The 15,753-nt window shown below is 39.9% G+C and overlaps 1 protein-coding gene and 1 long non-coding RNA gene across 2 annotated transcripts in view; one reads left to right on the top strand and one right to left on the bottom strand.

The window, feature by feature from the left end:
* mei4 (meiosis-specific, MEI4 homolog (S. cerevisiae)) overlaps positions 1 to 12,860 on the bottom strand; it is a 42,842-nt gene extending 29,982 nt beyond the window's left edge. Inside the window, exons 1-3 of the mRNA XM_087170413.1 lie at positions 12,806 to 12,860; positions 11,109 to 11,372; positions 7,828 to 8,309 (exon numbers count right to left, since the gene is read on the bottom strand). Coding sequence (XP_087026539.1) covers positions 7,828 to 8,309; positions 11,109 to 11,372; positions 12,806 to 12,833 — 774 coding nt within the window. The 5' untranslated portion in view covers positions 12,834 to 12,860. The remainder of the gene's footprint in view (positions 1 to 7,827; positions 8,310 to 11,108; positions 11,373 to 12,805) is intronic.
* A 1,221-nt stretch (positions 12,861 to 14,081) lies between these two features.
* LOC147817518 (uncharacterized) overlaps positions 14,082 to 15,753 on the top strand; it is a 3,346-nt gene continuing 1,674 nt past the window's right edge. The window contains exons 1-2 of the long non-coding RNA XR_015436295.1: positions 14,082 to 14,300; positions 14,819 to 14,870. This is a non-coding gene — a long non-coding RNA (uncharacterized LOC147817518). The remainder of the gene's footprint in view (positions 14,301 to 14,818; positions 14,871 to 15,753) is intronic.

Below are 15,753 nucleotides of genomic sequence, written 5' to 3'. Positions count from 1 at the left end.
CACCCTGAGAAGACTTTTGCCATCGTTTTGTAAAAGCTAAGTTTACACACTGGACCTCACAATCCTCCACCAGTCATCAAGACGAAGTTTTCTAATTGAGACTGTCCCGTACTTCGTTCGTGCAGCAGGTTGTTAGGACCAAAAGTTATGTTTTGTTGCTAGGCGACATCTAGTGGTCGTACTAATGATGACAGCATCAAAGGGAAAAGTGTTGGTGACAGAGTATAAAGAGAGACAAAGTCCACGTCAGGAGGAGGTGGCGGTGGACGGATGAATGTGACACAGGAGAGCGGTGAGTTCGATTCCCATGTGAAACCAGCAGTTTATGTTGTTTCTATTATCCATGACCGTTCGACAAATTTAACGACATTGTTGTTATTGTAACCATGACAACAACGTTGAGGAATATCTTATTTTAACCCAAATCAAGATCTTTTCCTAACCTAACCAAGCCATGGCCGGTTTTATGGTGACCATGGCGACAGAGGAAGGTATGCCGCTTGCTGCATTTTCTTGTACTTAAATCTTGTACTTCTTCTGTGTGTGACTTGCCCTTTAAAAGCAACATGTGACTGAGAATGACCAAGGGCTGTCCGTATATAACCATCTCCAGCGCTGTAACCTGAAGCACACTGAAGCAGAAAGTGACAAATATCCTTTCCTCACTAAGCGGGTAATGTCCAGATCTTCTCACAGCAACAAAAAAAAGGCCTAACAAAGCTTTATGTTTAAGAAAAAAACACTTCACATTATTCATGTTTACAGGCAAATGCTGTAGCCACACCACTGACAGGATGTTTTGTCTGAAAACTTAATAGAGCGATAAAAGGCGTACTTGAGAGCGTTCTGTTTGGGGCCGAACACATGAGGCGAGCTGGATCCAATATAGCAGAAGGTAATAAAAGTCTTTCCAGTAGACAAAAGGATGGCATGATAAAACGAGGGGGGTGTCAAACTATATGAGCCCAGTAACTGTTCTCCTCTCTGAAAGGTTATTACATGAAATATGTCTGAACACAGCAGAAGAGTGACATTTGAATGACGCCACTCGGGAGTCGGGATCTGCAATTTCATCGGCTGGGCTCTTCGTCTTGTCCAATCTCCGTCCTCCTAGACCGTAACAACTCCTCCAGGTGTGTCGGACGAGATGAGGCAGAAATAAGAGCTCTCTCTCCTCGTGGACGTGAGCAGCTCTGGAGGCAGGACCTGCAGCTGGGTAAATTGCAGCTGCTCGCGGCATTACTCCTCAAGAAGGAACAGGCTCCGGCGTGTAAGCTGACACTTCCAGAGGTCTCTCACTCTGCTGTTTTTATTGTTGGACTACAGAGCGGAGGTTTTTAGAAAAGGGCTGAAAATAATGGTGGATTCCCTGCAGTAACAAAATGTCTGGAAGAGCGAAACTAACAGAGCACATCCCTGTCTGTCGCTAACACTCAGCAGATGGTTTCCCATTATGCTACTTCCAACTGTAAGTGATGTTTGGATCCATTCGCTCATTTAAATCTTGTATGTAAATTAATTTTGGGACGAATTTGACACGAGAGTTGAAAAGAAAAAAAAAAATCCCTAATAACGTTACAATGAACGGCAATGAAATTTTTGGGGCACCACTTCCCACTATGTGGAAGAGCTTTGATAAATTACTTGATTGATTGATATGATCTGTCTAATACCAGAAGTCGTGTCGTCTCCAGTCTCTACTTCAAAGTACCACAACAGGACAACGACCGAGTTTAAATAGATAAACATTTTAACTACACTACTAACTAATACAGGATGAATGCAATGTCTAATAATCAGCAAGATGAAAATCATAAGTAAGTGTTTAGCCACTACTGTAGTTCGTCCTTGTGAAGGGAGTTACATTTGTTTTTTTTTTAATCATAGTTTAACTTCACAGACCAAACAGTAAAGTAACAGTAAATAATGGCACCTTATCTTTTCATATCATCAGATGCAGGGAAATCCACCTGCAATCCATTCACTGGTTCACAAGGACACTGTATCCCAGACAATCTTGTCCCACTACAAATATAAAATTGTTTTTGAACAGCGTGTTTAATGGATTAGTCTGGTGTCAGAATGTTTTAGCGTCATATCCCAGTGGTGGGGTTTTCCTTTGCGGGTACGCGTTGATCTTGTCAGGAGTCTTTCCAGTGTTATAATTACCCCTGCCCTTCATCTCTGACCTCCCCCTCCATGTCTGAACGGTCTCAAACAATCAGTTTGACTGGCAGAGCGATGGAGCGTTCGCTGAACCTCAGAAATACAAAGACTTCATTAACGCATATCCTCAAAGTCGATTGCAACGTCCTCATTGAGGAAGTTAGAAAGGATGAGAATTTTTATGGAAATTATGAGAAGGTTATCTACTGGACAAGGAAAATGATTAGTGTGGTGGAGAACATCAAACTCTGTGGTCAAAGTCAGAGCTTCGACTCGTACACAATGTTCTCCATGAGATCCATGTACACTGTACTGTATACAGACAGGGCACGGTGATATGTGCTTGGTTTGGCACATTTTAAATATAAAATTAGAGAGGCACAAACTTCCTGGAGAAAATGTGAAAAAGACTCTGATGTAAACACTGCAGAAAGGTTCAAACGTCTTAAAATATTAATTTCAGTCTAACTTGAAGCTGAACCACTGAAAGGGTTTAAAATGTAGTGACTGAAAGTCTTTTAAGGTTTAAGTTCAAGTTCAAATCGTGAAAGCAGTTGAACTGTCCGTTGACGTATGAAAGCAGTTGAGATGTCAATAAATGAGGAAAGCAACTGAAGGTTGAGATGAGTTGTTCATTTGACAGCAGTTGAAGTGTTGGGAGTATTGAAGGTGTCAGTTGCGGAGGCTGAAAGCAGTTGAAATGTCAGTTTGTTTCAGGTGTTTTCAGCTAACTTCTGACTGCAAAAAGAAAAAAGAAAACAGGAAACTGCCCAGGACCCACAGACCAGATCTGAGTCTGTGTGTCCTGTCCAGAGAGACAACATCAGCTGCATGTTCAAACACTGTTTATGTTTAGGCAACAAGGACCCGTGGTGGCTGTGTGAGCAATGACTCATGTTGGTCAAGACAAAAACATGATGGTAGCATGACGTTCGACAGTCCACTTTGTTTTCGCCATGACAACCAAGAAATGTTTTTCTACCTAAACTCAACCAAACCTTAACCATAATGGTTAATAATGGTTTAGTTTGGAGGACTTGTTCATCTATGGGTTTTCCTGGAGGAACAGGAAAGAGATTTAGCTACCAGTCGGCTGTAGAGGTGGAAATACACTGCTGCTAAAAAGATTGTTGATACCTCCATTAGTCAGTAGAAAATGAATCAACAACAATTCTGTCATTTGTCTAACACTGATTCCACACCCTGATGGTGGCAACAAATAACAACAGGAGAAACTGTTACAGCCCAAATGAAAATATTATACTGGAGCATCATGGGCCGACTGAACCACTACATCATAAGAGTATTAGCTGCTCAGTACATTGTGTTCATTGTGTGTACGTTTTTTTTTTTGTAAAAATGGATAAGTAATGTCAAACATAGAAAAGTGATACCGCAGCAGCAGCTAATCAGCAGTGTGGCTCAAAAACATCAGCTTTCAGTGCCAGCTCCTCAGAATCAATTTGCAAAGGCTGCTTTCCAAGGCTGCCTTCTTGGATCGTAGTGCACCCATCATACAATGGGGCATCATTAATAGAAAAGGCAGAGAACCAATTTCTCCAGGCACAGCGGCCTCTCTATATTAGAATATGATGCAGCCACAAGGTGCTGCATCTGAGCAACAGGCGCAGCTGAGATCAGTGACCTGTATCACCCACAGCTGAATGATCACATTTCAAAAGCTAGTCCTCTGCCCGTTTACGCCCACATTTTAGTCAAGGCAACGAGTTCACGCCCCTTCACTGAGGCCTCAGCCAAATACATTCTGTGAGAAAATAAAATGAAACTCGTTAAAATGAAAAGACGAGGCAAGCTGAAGGAGAGCACATCAAAAGAGCACATCAGAGACTTTAATTACACATGCACTGAGCCTCGTGGATTTGTGATATAAAACAGAAGTAGTATCAAAGAGGCGATTTTTACTTTAAACAGTGTAATCTCTCTCCAAACACAGCTCCCTATGTGAGGTGCCATGATGACGAGGCGAGAGAGTCTGCATAAATTTAGAGACAAATCTCACGGGAGTGTCGGGTTGTCACAAAGCTCTCATCATACAGGTGCTCACACTATCAGGAACCTGCTGGAAGGGGACTGTCTGTTTACATCATGAGGGATGGAATTAACCAGGTGGGAAAGATTCCCATTTTTACGATTCAAGATGGCGGCTGACAGACCAGAGGCCTGAACTACGAAGCAGGATTTGGGGTTAGCAAGATAACTTCAGAGTTAAATCTGGGTTTTCAGGGGCGAGCCGACGTGCGAGTGGTCGAGCCCTGAGCAGCACGTCCCCGATTTGACTCCCAGCAGGACAGAGCCTTTACTGCATGTCTCTACCCCTCTTTCTCTTCACTTTCGCTTTCTTTTTTTTAATTTTTGATGGTGCTGTATAAATATGACCCGTTCTTCTTTGTATTGTAGTACTTTACCGCCCATTTCCTGATAGAGGTGAAGCCACGTTTCCATCTCTATGGACGGATTCTTTCGTATTCTAGTTTAAATAACAAACACGAGAATCCCTGAAGCTGCTCCACATCACTAACATAATGGTTGGCTTCATTGTTTAACTTGAACGGTTCACATATTTTATTCATCGCTTCTGCATCTATGACTACCACACGCTCCCTTTAATAAAGCTGATTCCACCATCAGAATTAATTTCTATCCTTCCAACTTAAGTCCAACTGATTCCTGTTTTTCTAAATGACTCTACATTACTGTGATTGGTTGTCTGACTCTAAGTAACCTGTCCTATAAGACTGTAAGACAACCTGTCTCTGTGGGGGCATTAAAGTTTCTCCGAGACAAAGCAGCGCTCTGCAAATGAAAGTCCTCATTAAATCCAAATTATTTTACACCCTCCTCATCACCATCATCAGTTTTCACCGATAACTGCTAAACATCTCTGCGTCGCTTCAGAAGAAAACTCCACTTTCTTCACCATTAGTCACGACAAACAGAGACGGAGGGAAATGGCTGTAAAGAGGAAACTGCCTGCAGCACTCTGCGCTGGGCGAGCCGTTCTCTGAGCGTTTAGCAAAGAGCCAGATGGGAGAACTTCATCCTCGTCAACTCAGGCTCACTTTCATCTGAATTTCCCAGCTGCCAGGCGCTGTCATGACAGTAACGTGTGCAAGGCGGGGACTTTTAAGATCCACTGTGAAGGCAATTTTACCCCTTTATGGAGCCAGTGAGCTTTTAATGAAGGTTAAAGCTGGTGATGGAGGATACTGCAGCTCACTGTGACGAAAACATTCTCAATGTCATTTCAAGGGTTTTAAAGGATTAAAAGCTGAAGGTGTGCTGTTAAATACCGCTGTGGTGTCTCACTCCGACATAATGACAAGCTGCTGTTTCTTTATAAATAAAAAATACACCATCAGCTATTAATACATTTGTTGTTACTGTTTCTACACCTGTCTGCCGTTTACAGTAAGAAACACTGGGCCTCATGCACGAATATTCTTATCCTAAATCCTAATGGTTCCCAATTGCACTGTTAACTCTCTTAACTGCACAAACTTGACATTAAAGCTGAAACAATTATTCGATAAATCGATTCGCTATCAACAAAAAAATATTGGGCAACTATTTTGATACCTGATTAATCGTTTCAGTCTTTTTTTACTTGAAAAAAATGCAAATATTGTGAGCCCAGCTTCTCAGATGAGAAGTTTTTATCATTGTAAACTGAAGATTTTTGGGTATTTAAATTTGATCAAAACACACTTAATCAAAAAAATTAATCAGCGGATAAATCAACAATTGAAATAACGACATGATTTCATATATTATGATATTTCTTTTTGTACAATGAATCATGTTTACCTTCCCCTGAGGACATTCTGTGTAACTGGACCACTTTGAATAAACTGGACACCAAGAATCTGTTACTACAGACGCCTGCACGTTACATCGGCGTGTTGAGAACCAGGAACCTTGACAGACCTGCTGCCAAACGCTCTCTGGTTCCTTCACTGTACTGAGTCTCTTCGGGGTTTGGACTCCTGGTTTTTTGTTTAAATCAGCACTTTAAACTCAGCTTCAGAGTTTTTCACTACGTTCTGTCTTTTTAAAGAGAAACAATAAAGAAAATAATCATTAGTTGCAGCACCAGCATTTTTATTCTCAATTTTGCAGCTGCTTCATCTCTATCAGGAATGTTTTTTGTATTTGGGCCATTTCACTCTAATCACACTACTTGGTTTTCAGTCGACTAATGATCAAGTTTTACATTTGCCTACAAGCTGTAGGCTGCTGCTGCTGAATACATTAAGCTGAGTCAACACATATTGTTACAGAAACACCAATAATCCTGTCCAAAACAAAGTATTATGAAACTTTAATGATGCTCCTGGGAAATTAGGTTGCACTGAAACATGTTTCGGGTAAAGTTAATGTAGCAATCCCCAGTTTTACCCAAGGGATGTCCGGTGGTGTCCAGAACTAATTGTGACCAATATGGGTTTTTAATCCTGTAGAAATCTGCTGCTTCTTTAACTTGGACAGTAAAAGTCGGTGAAGACAGAGGTTCCCTGATCAAACTGTTCCCACCTGAATCAGACCGGAGTCAGAATGTGATGTACATTTTTATTCTTTAATTCTCTGTATCTGCTTATGTCAGGTTTATCTGAATGTTTAATGTAATTTTCTTGCAGGTTTTACCTTGAATATTTATTTTTTTCTATTACATGTGACAGTAAGTGGAAAAGTTGGATTTTTGTGTTAATACTTGTCATGAATTCACGCAGAACAGCCGACTCTACAAATGACAAGAAATGACTGAGGTTTATGACATGGAAACAAAGGAAAGCTTTTAGGTTGGCGTCTCCGGTTAATTACTGCAGGAAAACAATGAAGAAACTGGATAATAAAACTATACATACACTGACATCTAGGAAACTGGGTGCTGTATAACATGAGAGAGATGTCCAAGCAAGGTCAAGTTTAACAGCTACAAATATGAACCTTAATGTAAATTTTGACACTAATAAAGTTGGTTAGGTTAGGTTTGGTTTTATGTGGGGCTGATGCTCTGCAGCTGCACTGAACTGTACTGCAACTGGACAGAGGTCATGAATAATACATGCCTCATAGCAACAGTTTAGTTGTATAAAAGAAGAAATAAGAGCAATCATGTTGAGTATTTGTAAAAAAGAAAAACATTATATAAGCACACAAAAGCTCAATTTTTGCAATTTGTGTTGGGACGACTGTGAACTCAATGTCCTGAAAGTCAGGAAAAACATGACATAAAATAAAAAAACCTACTTTTTATTTGAATTTGTGTTAAAACTGTTAAAAGCATAATTTACATGAAATGTAAAAATAAATTTGCTTTTTTACAGTACGTTCACACATTAATATGACACACATGCAAATGTAGCTTTAGACCAGGTGTGTTGATTAGTATTTAATAATGCAACACTTGCGCAATATCCATATTGTCCTTCTCTTTTATCACATAAACACACGCGTGTGATTTCAGTCAGTTTGGACGATTCTGATGCGACATGTTGGTTTGTTTGATGAATTTTCCCTTTAATTGAGATTCTCTAATTGTGGGAGTCATTTAGCAGCTGTGGTTGACCACCGTGGTCAGATTAATTAATTAAAATATTGTGCGCATGCAAACATCCCGTCCCTGTGGACCCCATTACTCACCCTGCTGGGCTGATTACTGTGGTGAAGCAGCATCCCAGTCAGCTCCCTCAGCGACTCCCCCACACGTCTCACGAACTCCGCCGACGGCAGCCTCTGAGAGCAGAACAGGTCCATCGCTCGGGCCGCGACCTGGCAGGCCTGCAGGACCAGGTCGCGAGGACCCAGCGGAGGGGGGTCCCTGCACGCCGCCACCACCGAGTCGAGGAGCTGGCACACAGAGTCCGTCAACACCGACCCTGTGTCCTCGTCGGGGCTGAACCACAGAGACTCCAGGCCTCTGCTGTTGCCTTCTACTCGGTGCAGGGCGCACAGCGACTGGAGGAACTGCACATGGGGGTGCAACACTGTCTCCTGAGGAGTTCCGTGGTGCTGAGGGACAGAGGCGGCGGGCTGGGGGTCTAGTTGCAGGAGTTCAGGAGTCTCAGAGTCACAGCCGGGACCAAAGAGATCCTGTGAAACCTCTTCCACTGCACCGTCATGACCTGGAGGATTTTACACAAACACAGTGAAAAGATTTAGATCCTTCATTAGTCTACAACTACACACACCAAAATACATGTGGACACACTGTTATATTTAAAAACATCCACTTCCTCAATGCAACACTCAGTTGTGTTGCATTGAGGTTTTTCATTATACTTTGGATCAATTACCCTACAATTATTGTAAGATGATACCATTTTGAATCATTTAATATTTTAATGATACAGCAGCTGACATCTCCTTCAAGTCAGACCCTTGGTGAAGGTCAGTGAAACCACATCACTGGAGACCCCACTCATAAAGGGGCTGTGTGACAAGAGGCCCAGTCTGTGGGTGGCAAACTGACAATACACTCAATATTAGCAGGGGACATACAATTAAATTGTCTTATAAAATAATAATAATAATCATTCATAATGATGATCATATAATTATATCATAATTACAGTCAATTATTTCCAGTATTATCCCTGTGATCATAAGGGCTCACAGTACTGAGGGGCCATGTTTAACCTTGAAGTTACAATCATGATCTGGTTTCCAAACACTGAGTTTATATTTTAGACTCCTGCTCTGGCTGTATTCTTAAAAAAAAAAAAAAAACACAGTAACATGAACATCAAAACATTAGGACCACACGTCTTATTTTAGCCAGAAATAGTGTGAAATTATGCTCTCACATTTTCTCTGTAAGTGCATTGTTTTAGCTGCAGTGACACGATCCTGCTGAAGAAATATAAAGTGAAAACACTAATGCGAAACCCAAAACAGAGGCGCACAAACAAGGTTTGTCAAGCTGACAGTCGTTTCCTGCATTTCCACACAAATACGTATTTAACTAAATCAGTGCAAACGCATTTCAGAGAAGAAGATAAAGACATATTTTTTACTTATTATAAAGAGAGTCCAGACCTGCTATTTGGAAAGTGCATTGAGAGAACTTGTGAATTGTGAACATGTTGTGAATTGGCGCTGTACAAATAAAAATTGACTTGACTCCCATTTTTAAGGAATGTTTCATATTATAATGGTTGCAGCTCATGATTCTGAGAACAGGTGGGCCTTGGTTATCATTTCCGCAGGCTGTACTCCTGAATGTCTCCCCTTGGCCCTTGGGTTTTATATTTAGGAGGACACGTGTTTTCCTTGGAACAAATTCTGTCATAAAGGCAGCAATATTCATGTGTGTGTGTGTGTGTGTGTGTGTGTGTGTGTGTGTGTGTGTTGTTTCAAGAAAAACATATCCTCTGCCTGCAGTGCCAACTACTCCTGAGAAATGAACGATAAGATCATTTAAATCAGTCATGATACTTTGCGAGTAAGTGGAGTATGAAGTCACTTCAAGTGTTTCACTGGCAACGGGAAAAATGAACACTCTGCTCTAAATACTAGAAATATGGAACGATGCAAGTGCAAATACAAAGTGTGTGTTGTTCAGTTTGCAAGTGAACAGAGTTTCTGCAGAGTTCACCAAGTTAAATTTAAGACTTTATAATATTTTTTTTACACCATTTATGCAGCAGTATGTGGCAATAATTCATAACAATATAACTAATAAATCATGAAACATGAGCTGGACCTGGATAAGTAGCAGGAAATTAAAGAAAAATTAAAGACTCAGCTAATAGAGCTCAGTTTCAAGGCAGGTTTCATTTGAATCACAAACAAAAACATTTAATTAAAAAAATAGAAAAAATATTTAAGACTTTTGTAAATGAAATTAAAGACTTTTTCATACTTACATATAAACAACATACTTAATAACATTTTTTTTGTTTGTTTAGGAAACTGGAATCAACGCTCTCTGTAAGACTTTTCTAGACCTGTAGCTCATCCTGATAAAATATCTGTGAAGACACAATATTTCGGCTCCCTTGCATGAGAAATGATGCTAACCTTTGACTGAGAAATGTTGGTCTCATAAGTCAAAGTCAGACTGAGGGACTTTGTCTTCAGAAACTAAAATCTTTAGTAAATTTAAGATGTGATTCTTCAGTGCTCACTGCAGTGACTTCTCAGGGTTTGGGAAATAAAGACTACAAACATGTCCGTCAATAGCAGGCCTCTATGGCTGAATCAGTAAGTTTAGGTTCTGTAAAACTGTGATGTGCATTTTCTGACATTTTACAGACTAAAAAAATGAAAATAATTATTAGTGGCAGGTCTAAAATGCAGCAGAAGTGAAGCCTCTTCTTGGCCACAACTTTCAAAAAAGCTTCCAAACTCCACTGATGTGTTTAAGAACCAGTCGATAAAATTTGCATATCATCAATATTGTTTTTACATAATCAAAATTCATACCTTGAAATATAGTTATATATATTACACCAGTCTGGAGAGAAGAAACAGAAACTTTCCTTTTTGTAAAACACACACTGACCTTGTCAAAAGGAGGAAGGAGCAGACTCAGCTCTACACCTGACAAATCAACATTCAGGAGCGTTATGTGTGGAATCATTAGCAGCCTGGTGTGATAACCTCAGGACAGCGTGCTCAGTGTCTGAGCTCCTCTGAGGACTCATGTCAGATTGTGCCTGTTCCTGAGATATCCTCTCCTCAGACCAAAGGCATCAGCACAGATACACACTGGGCTTGTATATCTACATAAACTGCCTGCACTTTTTTTGGGCATGAGCTCACCTTTCACTGGCTCCTCTGCAGGCCACTGAATAAATGATTCGTAAAGTCGACTTTTCAAGGATGAAACTCCTGCTAAACTAAAACGTTTTCTATCACTGGGGTAAAGGACTAATATTCATCTTATTTTTAGTAACCGACGTACATGGAGGAAGGCCCACCTGTCGTCTCCGTGGCGCTCTTTGTGTCTGATGTCACCCTGCCGATCAGCATCTCCTGTCGCAGCCTCAGTACCTCCTCCTGCAGCCCCTGGGCTTTTCTCTTCCAGCTTTCATCCTGGCTCCTCAGCTTGCAGGCCAGAGACTCAGCATTCTCTCGGCCACTCATGCCCACAGGCGTGTTCTTTATTATGGCCACTGCCACGGCGACTTTGGCTTTCGTAGAAAACCACTGCGCCTGACTCGCTCCTGCCGAGAGGACAGATTCTGAGGATGGTGGGTGGGTACATTCAGGTTAACTCCAGCAAAGTGTCAGTTCAGTAATACAGTTATCACATATGCAATCTCTACCACACCTCATTTCTAAATATACTTAATACAAGTTCACAAAAGGGCTGAAACTAATAATTACTTTCATTATTTATTAATCTGCTGATTATTTTCTTAATCTGTGTCTATGTCTAAACGTCAAAAAATAGTCAAAGATACTTGTTATAATTCCCCTCTGTCTTGTGTGGCAAAGAAAAAATTAAAAAAAAGATCAAATCTTCACATTTGAGAAGCTGGAACCATTAAATCAAATATAGTTACTGATTAATTCTCTGACAATTAACTAATCAATAAACCGACTCACTGTTGCAGCTCTACTTGAGTCTTATTTTCAGCAGGTTCACAACATACTGTGCATCATTTATATTAGTCACAAAACTGCTGAAACAATTAGTCAACTAATTTATTAATTAGATTAACAAATATTTTTGATAATCACTTAAATGTTTAAATCAAGCCTCGAGCAAAAACACCAAACAATCCGCAGTTTGATCTTGTTGATTTTTTAGGATTTAATGATTTTCTTCGTCCTATGTAATGTTACATAAAATATAGGACTGTTGTTTGGACAAAAACTTCCTGAAAACACCAATTCTTTGATAATTTCTGACAATAAATAGACCAGTAAAATTAGTGAATCATGAAAAAAATCAGAAGAATAAAAGATGATTAAAATAATCATTAATTGCTCCCACATAGTATGTTTGTGTAAGATTTAACACGTCCTTGTTCTTTAAAAGCTTCCCATCACAGTCAGCCTACTCCCAGAACAACTGCTCATTTATATAAAGTTCATTTTATGACTTTAACAAACTCTATATATGAAGCCACACAAGTACGGGAAAGATCATTTGAGCAAACCAGCAATCAGGGCTCCAAGTAATGATTATTGCCATTATCAATTATTCTGTTCAATATTTTCTCATGTTAATGATTTAGTTAGCTGTTGCTAATCATTATCCCCGGCCTTAAGTTAGGTTAATGAAGCTCATCTAAAGAAAACCATCTTAGTTAAATTAAATCACTAGCTAGCTCCATGCGTCCATTATCGGACAGCCAGCAAAGCCAGATCAATTAGACATTCAACTTTTTATCTTGGTTCGTAACCTTCACCGGGATCTTAAGCTAAGACTTAAGGTTAAGTCTTGTCCTCAATATGTGTGTAATGTTATCCTAAATTAACCTGTATTTTCTACAATTCAACTGAAGAAAACACTCAGCTTCACATTTAAACTGCAGTTATAGCCTGTAGCTAACTTTACACGGCTAGCTAAAACACGTAACAACACAACTGATGCTCCAGTATAAACGGGATTACACAACTCTGCCACTTCGCATTATTAACGTTAACGGTAAAACTAAATATTTACCTTTTACGTTGCCTTCGTCGCTCTCCATTTCCCGCCGTCCGTCCTCCTCAACTCCCCCCAATGAAAGTTTACTCGCCGACGTTCACGATGCTAATTTAGCTCGAGCCGCAGCGCCGGTCTCAAACAAGGGGCAAACGGCCGTGACGTCACCCACTGGTTTTTGAAGCCTGTTGAAGTTACAGTCATGAGGCAGATGGAAAATATGAGAAAAAACATACTCGGTACAATTTAATCACAGAATGTTTATTTATTAAAAACACATTTACGATGACAATAATTAAGTTATGAATAAATCTAATGTACATGAGCTGTACTACACTGACAACTTCTTCTACAGCTCAGGAGACAAAACTGATTCTCATTTCAGCTTCATTTTAGTTTCTGTTTTGTTTGAAATGCTGTTTTTTTATATTTTCTTCCTAAAATACACAAGGAGAAATAGGTGAGACAGACGACTTGAGACTTAAGGAGATACACTGCTGAACTGGATTCAGTGTTTTTAATGGCTCCTTTTATTCTCCTTTGTAAATGAAACTGAGTGATACTAGAACTGCTATGGAGCAACATGTGAGGCTACATGGGAAAGTGGTCTCTCAAAAAAAAATCTATTTTACCACCAGTTTTCAATGCAAAACAACATTTTTTCCTGTATTTTTCCAAAATCTACAAGTTGAATCTAATATTCAATCGAATATTATCATTAATACAATAATTTCAGTTCGTTTAAAAAAGAAAAGAAACAAGAGCTACACTCTATCTGGTCACATGTGAATGGGCTGCTGTAAATACATAACACCACACAAGTAATTTAAGCTTTTTTTGCTGCTAAAACAGCAACTACTACTACTGTAGGTCCTGGAGAGAAGGTAGGCCACACATACCTTTACACATGGAGGTAAAACTCAAAACATTTCTGTACTTTTACTGATGTAAATGATGCTAATACTTAGTGCCTTAATGTGCAATAGCACCGAGGTTCCGCTGGGGGCGGGCTCCAAAAAACTCTGGTTCCGACACACACTCATTATAAAAACACCAACTTCTCTCATGAAATACTCAGTGGATTAATTTTTTCCGGAACTCTTTACGGTGTGATGGGCTAAATTCACACTTCTTGTTCAGTGTTCTGGTGGTCCATCTGAAAATAATCACCGAATTAAATAATATTATGCCTTAAAAACAGGTAGTTTTGGGGGCGTGGTTGTTTGATTGATATACCGGGTCTGCAATGATTGATCAGATGACGCGGCAGGCCGGGAGGTCGATCACCGGAGGATCAGTCACCGGAGGAGAGCTTGTGTCGTGAGCGTTTCGTATTGAATCAGTTGTGTTGAATATTATTTTTCTCTTTTTGTCCGTGGAAGAATAATTTATCACTGACAGTTTTGCTGTTAATTATTTAGTTTTAATACGTTTCCGGTTCACAGTAATTATGGCTCATTCTTCGTCACTAACAAACTGGAGAGATGATGATGACGATATACAGTTTTTTTCGGTAAGTAATTAATTAAAAAAGACGTATTTTCTGAACGTCCTACAGTTTTAATGTGTATGATGCTAGTTAAAAAGGTAGTTCGTTTTTTCCCTACGTGCTTTGACCGGAGAACAGGAGACAGTTAACACTTTGCTAACCTAGCTAGCGAGCTAGCGGATAACTTAGTGTTTGTTATGCTAACCGTACCTATGCTAACCGTATGCTACCCGTACCAGGACAAGGATAAATATAGTTTAACTTCTCTCACTCTCATGTTATTAGAAAAAGTCGAGTTCAATACACATTCAGGTTTTCTCATTAACTTATTTTCTGTCTCCTCTTCACGCTGGTATCTTGTTGTATTGAGTACAATACAATGTGACATTATCTTGTGGGGGTTTGTCATTTAATACTGTAATTTCATACACAGGAGTCCTCAACTGAAGCAGGTATTCATGCACCTGTCCTGACAGCTGGTATATGTGTGTGATTAACTGTGGTTAGCTTCTTATGTCCTTATTTTTCCTTTTGTGTCATAGGTATGGCAGAATCCACCTCGGGCCAGAACCACACCTTGCCCAGTACGAAACGGTAGGTCATGCACATCATACTCCACCCCATACATTTAGGCTCAAATCACTCAATGAATTTCTGTTAAAAGCAGTTTGTATTTTGTGTAATTGCATTTCCACACAGATCATAGTTAAATTTTCACACTTGTAATCAGATGTGATGTGAGTGTAAACTATATAACGCTGTTAACTCTACCTCCCTCATTCAAAATGGCCGCCACTTTCTCCAACTGTTTAGGGGAGTTTGTTTGCTGAATCTGCTGGTGTGTTTTGTCAGAGTTGTTGATGATGGTGTTGTTTGTGGTAGCATAGGCAAGATAAAGAAAATAGTCGTGGTGTGAGGAGCAGTGATGGCTGGCATTAGGGGAGTGACTCTGGGACGCCAGTGATCACTGTCAAGCCTCCTGGAGGTGTCGTGGGACCAACGAGACAAAACACTGGTGAAAGGAGGTTCCCACCTGATGACCCCAAAGACATGTTAGTTATCACTGCTCATTAGTCTGTATAGCTAAATTAATAGTTATCATAGGACATGTTAAGCTTAGGGAGCTATTCACTGAGTCTGGTCCATTTTCTGTAGCACAAGTTTCTTGTGTTTATCTTAAAAAAAATTAGACAAGTAACATTAGACAGGGAGGAGTTGTTAAACAAAGTGAGAGCAGAGCAGCGGGAGAGCTGGGTGAAGGTGCAGGGGAGAGAGATGAGCCTGGGTGCAAACTTTGCCACTGACTCCACAGCCCCATCTAGCTGATCTTTATATGTTTATTTATTTAATATTATTGTTTTACATTTTCAACTGGTTAGAGTTGAAGTAACATTTATTTTTCACAAACCAAATGTATTTATTTTTCTTGTATATGGCTGAGATATATATTGTAAAAGTTTAATGGTAGCACCACCCG

This window comes from Seriola lalandi, unplaced genomic scaffold, assembly GCF_002814215.2.
Source record: "Seriola lalandi dorsalis isolate HSWRI2012SDOR001 ecotype SW California unplaced genomic scaffold, Sedor1 jcf7180002054947, whole genome shotgun sequence".
Lineage (NCBI taxonomy): Eukaryota > Metazoa > Chordata > Actinopteri > Carangiformes > Carangidae > Seriola > Seriola lalandi.
The sequence above is the reverse complement of the archived record's forward strand: the minus strand, read 5'-3'. Positions and strand labels throughout refer to the sequence as shown.